Genomic DNA, 17,836 nt, shown 5'->3' with positions numbered 1-17,836 from the left:
TCCATTAGACAAAACACCCAACAAAGTATAAAACAGGTGAGAGCTTTTGTTTTTCCTTTGAATTTTAGTTTACAACTAGACTAGAACTAGCTACTCATGGCTCAAACGTAAACATAACTTATAGGTCCAGCTTTGCTATGAACAGTCACAATTTTGGGCAAGTCACTTCACATCTCTGACCTCAGTTTCCTTATCTGTGGATTGAGAGGACTGGGTTAAATACCTCCTAAGGTTGCTTGTATAACATGGTGTTTCCCTAGTTCTTCTTATGAAACATCTATTAGGTCAGGTGTTCAGTCTCACAACTATGTGGACTAGTTTATACTTAGAAATTTCTCAGCACAACAGGCCTGCCATACGCATCCACTCACATATACATGAAACAAGAAGAAATTAATGTGAAAGGGATATTTAATTTCTCTTGGAGGGGAAAACATACAGCTAGAGTTAGTGTTCCTGGGATAAATAAAAATGAAAAACAGAAATATCTCATCAGCATGATAATTTGCCAGTCTGCGCACAAAGGGAGCAATAGAGTTCAGGTTGCTATATAAAAAAACATACTCTTTTATGCCTCTCCAAAATAAAACCACTACAGTTTTTGAGCTCAAATGTAATATCCTATTGAAATTTTTTTTTAATTGTAAAGGATTGAGTAGATAAACTCATGTATATACAAAGGCCACTGCATTCTTAAAACTACCACTAGATGGAACATTTACTGCAGTATTTATAGTGACTGCCCAGTTCGCCTTGGGTAAAGGTATTAAGTATTAGATCATAAAAGGAAAACTGAAAGTGTCATTATTACTTTTGTATTGTGTTACATTCTTAACTCGAATTAAAAAATAAACCCAATGTTGAGTCATTACTCATTAAGAAAATGAACGCTTTTGTCCACATCATACTCCTTGAGTCTTAATGACTTGAATTACATTTACCAAAATCTTTCTTACCTAGATATTTTTACTTTCAGGTAAGTGGTACCATACTTACTTATCCAAGACCTGTGGATCCTCAGGGCTCTTATTTTCATATTCTAAAAGTTCAAGAAAACTCTGCATATACCTAAAAGGAAAAAAAAAGAAGAAGAAGAGTTACTATGTTAGTTGCCTGCCCAGCATCCACCCCTCCTCTCCCTCTTCCTAAGAACACTCCAAATTTTCACTCAGGTCTCCATCCCATCCCCATCCCCTACGTGGCTCAAGTGCATCAGGGAAGCTAGTGCCTCCAAAGATCCTGGGTGGCCCCATTTTTCTCTGGGCAATTCTATTTCTCGTCACTAATTATTCATTAGCCCAATAGTTTAGGTCTAAGCCTATCACTGTGTGCGTTCCCCTGAACACAGGGAATGGCTCAGGAACGGACATACTGTCTCAATTCAGGCCAGTAAAATGACAGAAAAGACTCGCTAGAAGACTTTGGCAGAGAAACCAACCTGCTCTGCTTTTGTACAGTGCTGTGTGGATTGGAAGCCTGGAACTGCTGCAGCTATTCTGCCACCAGGGGGGAATCCACTCTGAAAATGAAGCCAGCACCATCGAAAGCAGGGCCTCGATAGCTTCATGAATCTCTGAATCAAACCAACACCAAAAGCTCACCCTACAGCTGGACCTTCTAGTGACATGAGCCAGGTTCGGTTGCATTTTCTCTACTTAGAAACAGACATATCCTAACTTATATACCAAGTCTACAGTTTGATTACCAAAAATGTACTTATACATTTTAAGAAACACATGTGTGACATTGAAGTGCCTGCCAGGAACTTAGAAACTAGAAGTGAAGAAGGGTCCTTCTGAGTTAAATTAATTTCATCAATACTTAATGGGGGAGAAAGAAGGCCAATTAAACCCTCAGAAACAGCTTCTGGATTAAGAACACCTCCACATCTCAATCAGGGCCAGTATAAGAAACAGTCTGTCTAACATTAAGATCTGGAGAACACAGAAAAATGAGATCCAGAGAGGCCCATTAGTGCAGCAGCTATATCCAGCCAGGATCTGTTGGATCTGGTGGGGATTCAGATATTCCAATTAGAGATATGTGATCTCTATTTGGGGTTTTAACATGTCCTGAAAGAATTATCCTTTTATTCTAATTATTTCTAACCATTAATTGCCACTAATCCTATTATCTATACCTTTGGATAGAGGATGAGGACACTCTAGTAACTAAAAGTGACTGTTACACATATAAATACTCCAATGAGAATGCCACTTGATTCATCAGCCTCATGTGAACTTTGGACAACGCATTTGATAGTAATGAATGTTCATCGCTGGACATACTTTTTAAAAGTCCCTGGGGGCTGGGCGTGTTAGCTCACGCCTGTAATCCCAGCACTTTGGGAGGCTGAGGCGAGTGGATCACTTGAGGCCAGGAGTTTGAGACCAGCCTGGCCAACATGGCAAAACCCCGTCTCTACTAAAAATACAAAAAATTAGCTGGGCGTGGCAGCATATGTCTGTAGTCCCAGCTACTCGGGAGGCTGAGGCAGGAGAATCGCTTGAACCCAGGAGGCAGAAGTTGCAGTGGGCCGAGGTTATGCCACTGCATTCCAGCCTGGGTGACTGAGCAAGACTCCACCTCAAAAAAATAAATAAATTAAATAAATAAAAGTCTCTGGGCACATAAGGCTATGGATTAGATATTGTTAAAATCATTGGGTCAAAACACCAAGAGGTCAAAGCCAGCCAGCCCCAGTGATGCCCTCTGCCCTGCCACACGCAAGCAAGCTAGGTAGGCATCCTGTCCTTTCCAAAGGGGACAGTTGCAGAAAGTCATAAATAGAAAGGAGCCAAAGATTATTCTGGGCCGGGTGCGGTGGCTCACGCCTGTAATCCCAGCACTTTGAGAGGCCGAGGCAGGCGGATCACAAGGTCAGGAGATCGAGACCAACCTGGCTAACATGGTGAAACCCCGTCTTTACTAAAAATACAAAAATTAGCAGGGCGTGGTGGCGGGCGCCTGTAGTAGTCTCAGCTACTTGGGAGGCTGAGACAGGAGAATGGCGTGAACCCAGGAGGCGGAGCTTGCAGTGAGCCGAGATCCCACCACTGCACTCCAGCCTGGGCGACAGAGAGAGACTCCGTCTCAAAAAAAAAAAAAAAAAGATTATTTTGAGGTTCCCAGCCTGACAGTCAAGAGAGCAAGGAGGACACACTGTGACCAAGGGGATGGTGGTGGGGTTCACAGTCCATTATGCATAAGATTCGCTTTTAAAAGGAAAAAATGGCAGTGAAACACAATACATGATCCTGAAGTGGATTCCTAAATCAGGAGGAGAAATTGAAAAAAAAAAAAAAAAAAAAAGATGGGGGTAGTATCAGGACAATTAGTAGTAAAGTGAGAACAAGTTCTACATATTAGAAGACATTACTCTATCAATGTTAAATTTCTCGAATTTGATGATCACATTGTGGTTTTCTAAGACCTGTTCCAATGAAATACATGCTAAAGTATTTAGGGCAAAGGGGCATGATGTAGACATTGTGTATGTGTACCATATATGGGTGTGTGTACCATATATAGACATAGATATATATATGTGTGCACGCACGTGTGTGTGTGTGTGTGTGTGTATGCAGAGAGTGAGACAGAAAGAGAGAATATGAATGACAATGGTAGAACGTTGCCAAATGTTAACAATGTTAACAATTAGTGAATCCACGTGAAGGTATACTGGAATTCTTTCTACCAGTTTTACAACCCTTCTGTTAAGTAGGAAAGTATTTCAAAATAGAATGTTTAAGAAACAAGAAGGAAGAAATGGCATGCATTTGTTTGGAATGGATATGGAAAAGGAACAGTTAAAAGACAAAAACCAGACAATAGAGTTGACATAGCAATTTGTTCAAGCCTATACTTTGCTGGAATAATATAATACATTTAAGAACATTTGGTCTTTGTCCTTGCTTCCTGGCACGGAGCTCCCAAAACCCTTGGAACTTCCTGAATGATAGGAGTGTCTTCTGCTATCCATAAGGAGCCACCTTTGACCACACCTGAGTTTATGCTAATGTGGTGACTTAGGATGGGATCTCTAGATAGCCTCAGGATGGGGCTGGTCACCAGAAAGGCCAAGTGATTCGAGGACTGCAACTTTCAGCTCTTACCCTCAACCTCTGGGGAGGGGAGAGGGCTGGAGATTGAGTTCTATCAAAACCCTTGAACGACCATCAGAGAGTCTCCAGATTGGTGAACATATGGGGGTACTGGGAGGGTGGTGTGCCCAGAGTGGGCATGGAAGCTCCACGTGGCCCCCCATACCTTGCCCTGTGCATCTCTCCCATGTGGCTGTTCCTGAATTGTACCCTTTCTAATAAACCTATAAACATAGGTAAAGTATCTTCCTGAGTTCTGTGAGCTGTTCTAGCAAATTATCAAATCTGAGAAAAGGGGCATGGAAACTCAATGTCTAGCCACTCAGTCAGAAGCACGGGTGGCCCAGGACTTTGTGTCACAAATTCAACTTCTTCAGTTAAATGACATATGCTTTAAGCATGAGAGCTATAACTGATTTAAGTTTACGTTATACTCTGTCAAAATTTTTCCTACTTTTCATGGAGCAAATGAAGCAAAGCAGGGAACTGATATTTTTCCAATCTGAGGTTCCCCTTTAAATGACTTAATTTGTTCTACAAGAAGTACTGACTTCAAGGAATGTCTTTTACAAGGAAAACAAAAGGAGTAAGGTGAAGACTTGATAAAAGCAGCAAATATCCTGTCAGAAGAACTGCAACCCCACCACACACAAGAAAAACTCAAGAAAGTGTCTAGTATAATTTACAAGCATTTTCATTAAAACAACTTTAAAACGAACAGCTCAAAAAGAAAACAAAACAAAACAAAACAACTTTTAATTGCATGGAAAACCCAGCTATCCCAAATGACTCATTCCTAGATGGGCAGTATGTGCACTTTTACAGAGAATGGTCTCGCTGCCAAATGTTCACAGCATTGTGGGAAGATCCATTTTAAGCCACATTGTTTACTTACCAACTCTGAACCAATCCCACTGAAGGGCGGTTAAGTAAATTATCCGGCAGAAGATTAACTTCTCTCATTGTGTTAGCCAGCCGCACAGGAAGTTCCTTTCGTAGAAACATATATGAAGTTTTCTCACATGCATTATCTCTCCCTATTAAGACATGAAAAATGTTCCATGATTTTATAGTCTAACAGATGGAGAAATAAAGTGCTCCCATGGTAGCACGGTTACTACTGGTTGGAAAGAGAAAATTAAATAATCCTGCAGTCTCTAGTTGAATTTTTATCCTTTGAAATAGCAAGTTCAAGAAAATATGTTAATTAGCAGAGAAAAAGAACATTCATTACAAGAGGCAACTTTGAAAGCAGTTTTTTTTTCTTAACACAAAAACGTTCCTAGTGTTACCAGCGGCAATATAAAAGTGACCTGGGATATAATCTGAACTTGTTTTCAAATAAACACCATGGGAAAACTGCCAAGTACAAAGGTAACAGAACGTGTAAATCCACTCCCATTCATAGGACTTTCCAGGAGGCAACAGATCCATTCATTTCACAAATATTCACCTATCGTGTGTGCCAACTGTTTCCTAAGATTTTCCTCCAGTGTGTTTCTTCAGGGACCATAGCTCTGCCCCTCTGGGAAGTAACCACAGACCCCAGACACCCTGTGATTCCAGAGGAGAGGCTCTGACTGAGACACAGGGTTGGCATGTGCCAGAGAAACATGCCAGAGAAACTATCTCCTGGGTATACTCAGAGGCAGAGTGATCTACCATGCCACATCGGAGAGGGTAAGATGTGGGTTGACCATAAGGAAGGAGGTCAGTGCCTTCCAGAGGCTTCCCTGAACTGGCTGTGCATAAAATTTACATAAACAAGATGCCATGAGAGGAAACATACCTGGCCACTTAAAAGAGGAAACCTGAGCTCTTTCCTCTGCTGTCATGTGGCAGGAAGAGTTCTAGCATCAGCCTGGCCTGCAACCCCCAGCCCTGCTGGAAACTCCATGGTGGCTGGGGGTGGAGTGCCTGATAGAAAAGGCATGAGCTTTGGAGACAGAAATGTTCTCCAGCCCCAACTCCTCCATTTGCAGGTTGTGAAACCTTTGGTAAGCTTCTTCACTTCTGAGTCTCAGCTGCCTTAATCTGTAAAATGGGGATAAAACTAGTTTGTGTAAGGACTAAATGTGATACTGTGCATGGAGGCTGACACGGAGCAAGTGTTGGACAAACACTGGTCCTTCCGGTCTCCGTGGTATTGAGGGGTCCATCCCATCTCCCTTGCCCTGCCTAGGCCTCTTTGCTGCTCCATATTCCCTGGAGGCTGCACAGAAATGGGCAACATCATGGCCAGGCCCAGAGAGAGATGAGCAGAGCCATTTAACAATTTTCTCTTCCAAACTCTCCTTATTCTTCTGTACGTCATGAAGGCAGCAAGTCAAAGATTCAGAAGTAAATCCAATTTTCTAACACTTCCAGTCATATTCTGGTTTATTCATTTGCTCTCCCTACCAAATAAAACTTGAAAAAAAGAACCTACCCTAGAAAGTAATCTGCAGAACCTTTCTTCCCCACTCATCCCTGACCCCCTTCTCCATTCTCAAAAAAGTTACAATAAAAGATGAAAGTCTGAAATAATCCATCCCTCATTTCCCTCATCCTAAGTGAGTATATTGAAGGCCTTTGGTAAATCTTTTAACTAACTGATGATTCACTTTTCTCCTTCATACTTTCACTGTGATAAGTACCTTAATCCCCAAATACCCACTTCAGGTAAGAGGAGAAGGGGTGTAATGCCCCCGCAATGACCTTCCAACATCTATTCTATACACATTCATTTGGCCTTAGGCAATTAACATTTAAAATGACTCTGGTCATTTTTTTTTTTTTTAGACGGAGTGTTGCTCTGTCGCCCAGGCTGGAGTGCAGTGGCATGATCTCGACTCACTGTAACCTCCGCCTCCTGGGTTCAAGCGATTCTCCTGCCGAGGCCTCCCAAGTAGCTGGGACTACAGGCACCTACCACCACGCCTGGCTAATTTTTTGTATTTTCAGTAGAGACTGGGTTTCGCTGTGTTAGCCACGATGGTCTCCATCTCCTGACCTCGTGATCCACCCGCCTCGGCCTCCCAAAGTGCTGGGATTACAGGCATGAGCCACCGCGTCCAGCCGACTCTGGTCATTTTGCTTCAAATAATATAGAGACAGTCCCCAACTTAAAACAGTTCAACTTACGATTTTTTGATTGTTTAATCTTCTGACTTTATGATGGGTTTATCTAATTATTAAGTGCTTTTTTGTTTTGAGACAGAATCTCACTCTGTCACCCAGGCTGGAGTGCAGTGGCATGATCTCCGCTCACTGCAACCTCCACCCCCCGGGGTTCAAGCGATTCTTGTGCCTCAGCCTCCTGAGTAGCTGGGATTACAGGTGCCCGTCACAATGCTTGGCTAATTTTTGTGTTTGCAGTAGAGATAGGGTTTCATCATGTTGGCCAGGCTGGTCTCGAACTCCTGACCTCAAGTGATCCACCCACCTTGGCCTCCCAAAGTGCTGGCATTACAGGCATGAGCCACTGTGCCTGGCCAAGTGCATTTTTGAGTTACAATATTTTTGACTTATGATGGATTCATCACGATATAACCCTACTGTAAGTCAAGGAGCATCTGTATATTATTCCTAAAAGGTTCTGGATGAATATAATTTTAATTTTAAATGCACTAAAATTGCTGATATTTATCACAGTGAATCTCATTATAAAATGAATTCTCTATTATCTAAGTTAAAATATAAGTCTAGCTTTTTACATGCCAGGAAAAATACTTTGCATCCTGGCTAAACAGAAAGGAAATTATTTTTAAATCACAAAAGAAACACTGATGTTCTCACTGTGGGATGACAAAGACTCTCTCCTTTGACCAAACTTGAAACAGGTTCTGGGTTTGTTTGTTTTTGGAGACAGGGTCACACTCTGTCACCCAGGCTGCAGTGCAGTGGCACAATCACGGTTTACTACAGCCTCAACCTCCTGGGCTCAAGTGATCCTGCCACCTCAGCCTCCCAGGTAGCTGGGACACCTGGCTAATTTTTGTATTTTTAGTAAAGAGGGGGTTTCGCCATGTTGCCCAGGCTGGTCTCGAACCCCTGGGCTCAAGTGATCCTCCTGTCTCAGCCTCCCAAAGTGCTGGGATTACAGGCATGAGCCACCGTGCCCAGCTCTGAGTCCTCTTTCTGACTAGGCCTCGACTTTGGGTTCTATCTTGACCTGCTTAGTCCAGTCTCAGCAAAAATCCTGCTGAGTCATTTTAGTGAAAATCCCCTACCCTTGGTGTCTGATCCCCCTACCCTCGATATCTTATCACCCTGGCCTGCCTTCAACAAGAATCCCCTCCGACCTGGATTTTTCCTCTTAGTAACTTTCCACCCATTGACCCACACCCTGCTCCTTGGCTATAAATTTCCACTTGTCCTTGTTGCATTAAGAGTTCAACCTGATCTCTCCCCACTACTACAAAACTCCCACTGTAGTGATCCCTCTTGAATAAAGCCTTCCCTACCATCTTTAACAAGTATCAGATAATTTTTTTTTCTTTTCTTTTTCTTTTTCTTTTTTTTTTTTTTTGAGATGGGGTCTCGCTCTGTCACCCAACCTCCACCTCCCGAGTTCAAGCAATTCTCCCTGCCTCAGCCTCTGGAGTAGTTGGGATTAAAGGCATCCGCCACCATGCCCAGCTAATTTTTGTATTTTTAGTACAGACAGGGTTTCACCATGTTGGCCAGGCTGGTCTTGAACTCCTGACCTCAGGTGATCCGCCCACCTCGGCCTCCCAAACTGTTGGGATTACAGGCATGAGCCACCATGCCTAGCCAGTTTTTTTTTTTCTTTAACAGGGAAAAGGAAGTTCTGGAATAGGGAAGAAGTAGAAGAATTCTGGTGTTAAACTGAAACTTGGAGTATCAGTATGAACTAATAATTTTTTCACAATTATGAGTTTTTGAGGGTAATGAAAGTATACATGTTTAAATTTCCAGGTTGGCAGCCCGTTAGGAGCCACAGGATACGAGCATGTTGTGAGCAGTGAGAGCTGGCTGGCAGGTGTGAGGTGGCCATAGTCAGGTTCTCATCTCTTCTCTAAAAGTTGCAGATCTAGATGGTTTCAGAATTTAAAGGTTTTCCAATTTTAGGAAGGTAAAAAGGAGTCTATACCATACATTGTACAATACAGAGTATTAGAGAGCCACAACATAGCTGCAGTGAAATACGTGAACATTTCCAGTAAGTAGGATAAAGACTATGGAATCAAGTCATTTCAGGTCTGGTTTTGCCACAAAATGAGTTTTGGCAGCAAATATATGAAGAAGAAATTCAATTTTCAGAGTTTTTTGAGTTCAGGATTCAGAGAAAAGCCTCTGGTCCTGTGGGGCGGTGATGACAAAGGTCAGGTGCTGAAGTTCAGTTGGGGTTTGAATCTTGAGTAGAGCATTCACAAGCTTCATGAGCAGGGGTAAGTTTCTTTATGCTTCTAAACTTCATTGTAACCACCTATAAAATAAGAGCAGTATCTGCTTCACAGAGATTTGGTGAGGGTTAACATGTGCTTAACATTTAAACCAGAGGCAGTGGCTCACGCCTGTAATCCTAGCTACTTGGGAGGCTGAGATGGGAAGATCACATGAGGCCAGGAGTTCGAGACCAGCCTGGGCAATGTAGCAAGACCCCCCCCCATCTCTATAAATAAAAATTTAATAAACCACAATATTTAACAGTCACATGTTCTTAAAACTTAGAAGAGGGGCTAATTAAATAGCAATCACTAATGATGCTGATGATGCTCAAACAGAATAGTCTGCGGCCATGGGATACACAATCGAATTGTCAGTTACTGCTTGGTCAGCCCTGAGAACCCATTCCCTGGGCTCATCTGATGATTCTGCAATAATTAAAACTCAACTACTAGGCATGGTCTAAGAGAACCAAATTTCAGGAAGCATCTTCTTCAAGCTTCCTTGGATTATCAGCCTGTTATAAAACTCATGTGGAAAGAAACTTTTATCTGTCTCTGTATCCCCCATAGCACATATTATAGTGCCTCGCCTATGGTAGCTTCTCAATGATTTTTTCAAAGAATAGATAATGCTTTCAGAAGTTTGTTTTTTTCTTTGTTTGTTGTTGTTTTTTTTTTTTTTTTTTTGAGACAGAGTCTCACTCTGTTGCCCAGGCTGAAGTGCAGTGGTGTGATCTCGGCTCACTGCAACCTACGCCTCCCAGGTTCAAACGATTCTCCTGCCTCAGCCTCCCGAGTAGCTGGGATTGCAGGTGCCCATCACCACGCCCAGCTAATTTTTGTATTTTTCGTAGAGACGAGGTTTCACCATGTTGGACAGGCTGGTCTCCAACTCCTGACCTCAAGTGACCTGCCCGCCTCAGCCTCCCAAAGTGCTGGGATTACAGGCGTGAGCCACCGCACCCAGTCCAGAAGTTTGTTATTTTTTAAAAAGAGTAGTTGAAAAATTTCAGGTTTTGTCTCTTACATTCTACATTAGGTTTAGGGACAAATTCTTTGTACTCAGACACCTTAATTATATATCAGCTTAAATAGGAGGATAAGTCTTTTTTAGTTAATTAGTTAGCCTAAAAATAAGTATGAAATGCCTGATTTTTATAATCTTTCTGTGCTTTCTTCACACGCATTGAAAGTATCTTTCCTATGTATTAATGCCGGATACTCAGTTTAAATGAAAAGGTTCTAACAACCATTTTTTTTTTAAATAATAAACTTACCAAGAAAAACATTTTGGTTTTAAATGAATGTCCTCGCCAGAGGGTTCTGTTTTGATAAGTCTTCTGGTATATTGTGTATTTTCCAGTTCTGCTTTCCAATTACTTGACTTCATTTTTTCCCTACTTACTTGGCTTCTCTACATTCCTGAATTTTGACTATTTTTATTCTGCATTTCTCAATATACTTCATCTTATTCAAATTTACCAATTAAGTTTCTCCCTGGTATCAGTTCAAAGATGACAAAGGGAGCAGGTGAGGGGGCTTGGAAAATTCTGACTTAGTGGATGCAAACAGGTCATTAGACTCAAATACACTCATGTGCATTTCTTCTGTTTTTCTCCTAAGTTTGACGATCCTTTCATTCTCTTTTGTTTCTGTTTGTTTGTTTGTTTGTTTGTTTTTGAGACAGAGTCTCTCTCTGCTGCCTAGGCTGGAGTGCAGTGGCGCAATCTTGGCTCACCAAGTGGTGGCAACCTCCACCTCCTGAGTTCAAGCGATTCTCCTGCCTCAGCCTCCCGAGCAGCTGGGATTACAGGCATGCACCACCACACCCGGCTAATTTTTGTATTTTTAGTAGAGACGGGGTTTCACCACGTTGGCCAGGTTGGTCTCGAACTCCTGACCTCAGGTGATCCGCCTGCCTCAGCTTCCCAAAGTTCTAGGATTACAGGCGTGAGCCATTAATTATATATCATTAATGGCCTCTGTGTTTTATACTTTGTCCTTTTATTGGGAAGCTGGAGACAATTACTATATTTGCAAAAGGTATGATTTGCTTTGTCTAGAAAGGTTCCATATAGCTTCACATTCACCAAGACCTAGGGTGAACAGACACAGAAATACAAATGACTTTCAATTTAATGCAGGGAGCCTTCTCTATGGTGGAACCAGGAGGTAGCCAAGAGCGTTTAGCTAGCTGCCTGAGAGCGGGAGCTCACAGACATATTTCTTTATACCTGGTTTCCACAGCAGCTGATAACCTTGGCTTGGCTTTAATCCTCTTTTCGACTAATTTACAGGCGGCAGAAAAAATAATTATTTCTTCAATTAATCAAGTCACCTGATAATAAGTGCCTTTTTTTTTTTTTTTTTTTTGAGATGGAGTTTTGCTCTTGTTGCCCAGGCTGGAGTGCAATGGCACAATCTTGGCTCACTGCCACCTCCGCCTCCTAGGTTCAAGTGATTGATAGTAAGTACCTTTTAATTAAAGCAGAGGCTAAGGACATATTTTGTACTGTCTTCAATCAACAGAGACCATGCCTCCTAAAATGTAGAGTCTCCTCTGTCTGGATTACTTGAAGGCCTTCTTTGTCCATTGTTCAGCTTTAGCAGTTGGTGGGGGTTGGGGGGTGGTTTTGGGAGTGGCAATAATGAGATAAAGAGCAATACACGGAAAAATTACTCGCAAGGCACCAAAAAACCCCAACAGAATGATCCAGCTCATTCTGATAATTTTTATTAATATCATCAACTAAATGTTTTGATTAATATCACCAACTAAATGTCTGAGTTGGCAATGTATTTTTTCCATTAGCCATGTTTAAACTGGTAAAATATAACTGAGAACATATTATTTTAAGCTCTTTTTAAAAAAAATTTTCAACTTTTATTTCAGATACAGGGGGCACATGGGCAGGTTTGTTCCATGTGTATGTTGCACCGAGGCAGTGTGCACAGTACCCAATAGGTAGTTTTTCAACCCACGCCCACTCCCCCCCCACGTCTAGTAGTTCGCAGTGTCTGTTGTCCCCATGTTTATGTCCATGTGTGCAGGTGAGCTCTTCAACTTCTTTTCTCTAGTTGTAGTTATAAGATTTCAATCTGTTGAAAACACTGAATTTTAGAATAAGTCATTAATTTTCGGATTTACCAACAATGATTAATTGAATAGTCCTTCAGAAGAAACAACCTGACATGTGAATGGAGACCTACCAAATGATTGTGAATGTCCTTCAAAGAATCACTTTTTTAAAAACTTAGTTTCTACTTTTAAAATGTTTGTTTGGTTTCATGAGCAGTTTCTCACTGCCTTAAGAGCTTAAGAGTTTCCCTTTGTTCAAGAAAATTTATTTCTGAATTTAAGAAGAGATCAAAATAGGTTGCAGATTTGGAATCTGCCAAACTTGGGGCTGCCTCCCCTCTAGGCCGGATCATGTTTTGGTTATTAACAACAGTGAGCCAGGTATGCCTGTAATCCCAGCACTTTGGGAGGCTGAGGCAAGAGGACTGCTTGAGTCCAAGAGTTCAAGACCAGCCTGGGCAACATAGGGAGACCCAGTCTCCACAAAGAAATAAAAAATTGGCTAGGCATGGTGGTGCGTGACTATAGTTCCAGCTACTTGGGAGACTGAGGCAGGATGATCGCTTGAGCCAGGAGGTCGGGGCTGCAGTGAGCTGTGATTGTGCCACTGCACTCCAGCCCAGGTGACAGAGTGAAACCCCATTTCAAAAAAAAACAAAAACAAAAAGAGTGAGTCAGAACTGCAGAGACAAAGAGCCAAATACTGGGGATTTCAGGCACACTTTATTCCCTATCCAATTCAGTGCCCCAAAACATCCAGATATTACACGACTTCTTTCAGTCCAAAGTCCATATTATGATACTCACAGATGCTATGAGTCAGGAATTTAGACAGGACGCAGAAGGGATGGCTTATCTGGGCCTCAGCTGGGAAAACTCGAAGGCTGCAGGGTGACTAGATCTTGGGTCTGGAAGCATCCGAGGGCCCCTTCACTCCTAAGTCTGATGCTTGGGACCGATAACTTCACAACTAGGATTGCCCATCTGAGCAGCTTGGGGTGGCCTCTTCCTGGGCTCCCTCACATCACGGCAGCCTCGGGCTAGTTGGATCCTTCCACCACTTCAGTGAAAAGACAGCAGCCGCATGGCCTTTTATGACCCAGGCTCAGAAGTCACACAGCTTGCCTAGTCTGCCACAATCAATTAGGCTAAGTAGCCAGGGCCTGCCCAGACTCCAGAAGGAAATTTCGATGCCTGCTTCTGACAGAGGGGTGCCAAGGTCACACTGTAGAAAAGTATCCTCATGGCCATCTTTGGAAAATGCAATCTTCTCTAGGATGTTAATGGGGGGTTGTAGATGATTTATTGCTAAATTATATTTTAAAGCACTCTTTTACGGCCAGTCAGATTTTGTCTCTTTTGGGGGTTAATGTCCATTTTTCTGTCTTTGTTAGTCTCTTTCTCGCTGTAGGCTTCCCTCAGACGTGTGGTGATCTTTGGTTGTTCAGTCAGGTTTGGGAAGGAAGCAGGCTAAAGACTGGGAGCCCTGTGGGGCTCATGGCGGAGACAGCTCCCCGAATTCCTGATTACACTGGGGCTTTTCAGTGGGCGCTAACACCACAACCAGCTTCCCTGATTCTCCTGAAATAGTTCCATCAGTGTCTTTAGAGAAGAACCCCCTTTTGTCCTTTACCTTGCCAATAGGGATAACTGCCTGCTGTTAATGTTCTAGAGGTCAGAACAGAGGGTGGCCCTTCTGTCTGCAGACTTTTAGTTCATTCTCCTGTTTGCACCCAGCCAGCCTTCCTGTCACTCCTGCCCGCTGCTGGTCTACTGCGTTGCTGAGGTGGGAGTCCCCTGTCCCCCACCCCGGGCTCTGCTGCACTATGCTCAGCACTCTCCTCTGCTACAGTGCCTTCTGAGAGTGTTCTAGACCTGAGAGCTGTCCAATATAAGAACTGGCAGCCATTACAACAAATTTTGTTTTGTTTTGTTTTACTTTTTTGAGATGGAGTCTTGCTCTGTCGCCCAGGCTGGAGTGCAGAGGCACGACCCCAGCTCACTGCAACCTCTACCTCTCGGTTTCAAGAGATTCTCCTACTTCAGCCTCCCGAGTAGCTGGGATTACAGATGTGCGCCACCACGCCTGGCTAATTTTTGTATTTTTAGTAGACACAGGGTCTCACCATGTTGGCCAGGCTGGTCTCGAACTCCTGACCTCAGGTGTTCCACCACCCTGAGCCTCTCAAAGTGCTGGGATTACAGACGTGAGCCACAGCGCCCGGCCCCATTAAGGGAAATTTAGATGTTCCATTTTATTTTTATATCAATGATAAATTCCCAAAGGGTAATAACTCTATCATGGTTATTAGGAGAATACCCTTAAGCTGAGGACATACATACTTAAGTATCTAGGGGTAAAGAGGCATGATGTCTGCAATTTATTCTCAAATGGTTCAGCAAAAAAGCATAAAGCATGTGTATGTGAGAGAGAGAGAGAGAGGAATAGGGATGGATGGAGAGGGAAAAATAAAGCAAATACGGCAAAGTAACTAATAAAAAGCTTCCTATAACTAGAACTATTCTATTATTTAAAAAAATACAAAAATCTCACACAAAATATGCTACTATATGCAGAGCTTCCTAATGGGTTCTGACTCCCGTGGTACCGTTCATGCAATGATTTTTGTTCTTCTGATAGGAAAAGGGGGTACCAAGGTGACTGGGATAGAGTTGTTAATTAAGGTAGTAGTCTCTTGATCCTCTCTCTTTAGAAATCCTGTTTGTTTGCTCTTTTGAAACATATCTACACAGACTAGTGAGAAAACTGCTGCTCTGTGTAACAAAGCCAAAGCAAGCTGTGAATGGATTTCTCTGTGGGCCCAGAAGTTGTGCCCTGTGCTTAGGCAATGCCCTCTGCCACTGCCTCAGTCAGAGTTCTATGAGTTCTATGTCCTGTATGATTCCTCAAAAGATTGAAGAGTCCATTAGTACAATACCTGGTACATTGTAGGTATTCAATAAATATTTCCTGGCTGGGCGTGGTGGCTCACACCTGTAATCCCAGTGGGAAGCCAAGGTGGGAGGATCACTTGAGCTCAGATGTTTGAGACCAGCCTGGGCAACATGGCGAAACCCCATCTCTACTAAAAATACAAAAAAATTAGCCAGGTATGGTGGCACGTGCCTGTAGTCCCAGCTACTTGGGAGGCTGAGGCATGAGAATCTCTTGAATCTGGGAGGTGGAGGTTGCAGTGAGCCGAGATCGTGCCACTGCACTCCAGCCTGGGCAACAGAGTGCGACTTTGTCTCAACAACAACAAAAAATTTCCTGGCTGGGCACGGTGGCTCACACCTGTAATCCCAGTGGGAGGCCGGGGTAGGAGGATCACTTGAGCTCAGGAGTTCGAGAGCAGCCTGGGCCATATGGTGAAACCCCGTCTCTACAAAAAATATACAAATTAGCCGGATGTGGCAGTGTGCACCTGTAGTCCCAGGTACTCGGAGGCTGAGGTGCAAGGATTGCTTGAGCCCGGGAGGTCGAGGCTGTAGGGAACCAAGATTGCGCCACTGCACTCCAGCCTAGGTGACAGAGTGAGAGCCTGTGTCACATACACACACAAAGAAAACCTCTGATTGCAACTGAAAAGTAAAACACCCAATAAGTTTAGTTACAAACTTAACATAGCAAATGAAATTCAGGGGTTCAAGATAACATTTGCAGGTAATGGTAAATCCCTCTTACAGGCCAACTTCATTCTATATATTTGGTTAAGGATATTCAATCCTTAAAATCATGAGAAGAGCCAAAAGGGAGGTAGGAAGACAATACAGTGGCAGTAACAGTCAATATGGTGTGTCAGGCCAGAGAGTGGAAAAGAAGAGACATGATGTGTTCAGAACAGATGTCACAAATAAAGCTGTGACCAGCTAGAGCATGTGAGTAACAAGCACTATGCAGCCAAAGCCGCCATGCATCCATATCAACCTAATTCCAGTTTAGAATCTAGTCCTAACGGTAAATTGGTGAGTTACAGGATGCCTTGTTGTCATGGAAGCAGGAATAGCTAATGGTCACACTGTACTCATATTTGAGGTTAACTGAGGCAAATCGTTTAGTTAGCCATCACAGTGATCAAAGGGAATTCAAAGCAAGTCACTCTCAAAGCACAAAAGAGCCGAAAGTGCTATGTTTCTTGGAAAATGATCAGTTTTGTACAGCTGAGACCTTCAGCCAATAAACTTGAAGATAATTAACATTCAAGGTTAAGAGCTCCCTACCCAGCTTTTATTCTTAGCAGAAAGCTGACTTCATCCAGGAAATGCTGTGTCACTAACTTCTCATAGTAAATTCATAACCAACATCTACCAAGCACCTACCATGTGTTATGCACTATGCCATACGTTCTCAGTCTCATCAATGCAACCATCCTATGATTAGTCACTAGCATTTCTATTTTGTAGATAAGGACACTGAAGTGTAGTGGGATTTAAGTGATTTGCGCAGGCTCACACTGCTGGTAGGCATCAGAAATTAAGACTGGAGTACAAGTCTGTATATACTGCTTCTCATATTCCCAGAGATGATAATGCAGACTAACAAGTAGTGGTTTTCAGAAGTAGAATTATTTCATCGTAAGTAAGTGGAGTAGGTATCAATCTGATAGTTCTGAAATAATAAAACTAGATAAGCATTAGATTATACCATTTCCTGATTGTGTAACAGAATAAATTTAGACAAAACCCCAGCATTGCTAATAGAGACTATATTTGCTATAAAGAATTGCACTGGGGACGATGGTATACTATGTTAAACTGAAAAGAGCATAGGTTTAAAAGCTCAATCTTGCTTGTAATCCCAGCACTCTGAGAGGCCAAGGCGGGCAGATTACTTGAGGTCAGGAGTTTGAGACCAGCTTGGACAACATGGTGAAACCCCATCTCTACTAAAAACACAAAAAATTAGCCAGGCGTGGTGATGGGTGCCTGTTATCCCAGATACTTGGGATGCTAAGGCAGGAGAATCACTTGAACCTGGAGGTGGAGGTTGCAGTGAGCCAAGATCACACCACGCACTCCAGCCTGGACGACAGAGGAACACTCTGTCTCCAACAAACAAACAAACCTCACTCTATCTGAATTTTAACCATGGCTTTGCCCCTAACTTTGCTTAGGTAAGAGAGTTAAACTATCTAAGCTTTAGACTCTTCATCCAAGAAATGGAAACACTTAATGTGGACGCTGTGAGAATTACAGCTAACTACTATTGTGTTTAGCAGAGAGTGGCACACAAATGTAAGTTCCCTTGGCCTCATAAAAAG

General features: G+C 42.7%; 1 protein-coding gene across 2 annotated transcripts in view; it reads right to left on the bottom strand.

The window, feature by feature from the left end:
• PDK3 (pyruvate dehydrogenase kinase 3) overlaps window positions 1–17,836 on the bottom strand; it is a 75,693-nt gene that overhangs the window by 40,967 nt on the left and 16,890 nt on the right. For both annotated transcript variants that reach the window (XM_055267345.2, XM_055267346.2), the window contains exons 2-3: window positions 4,999–5,140; window positions 997–1,068 (exon numbers count right to left, since the gene is read on the bottom strand). In XM_055267345.2, the coding sequence (XP_055123320.1) occupies window positions 997–1,068; window positions 4,999–5,140 (214 nt within the window). The remainder of the gene's footprint in view (window positions 1–996; window positions 1,069–4,998; window positions 5,141–17,836) is intronic.

Source organism: Symphalangus syndactylus, chromosome X (genome assembly GCF_028878055.3).
Source record: "Symphalangus syndactylus isolate Jambi chromosome X, NHGRI_mSymSyn1-v2.1_pri, whole genome shotgun sequence".
NCBI classification, from domain to species: Eukaryota; Metazoa; Chordata; class Mammalia; order Primates; family Hylobatidae; genus Symphalangus; species Symphalangus syndactylus.
This window is presented reverse-complemented; position numbering and strand designations above follow the sequence as displayed.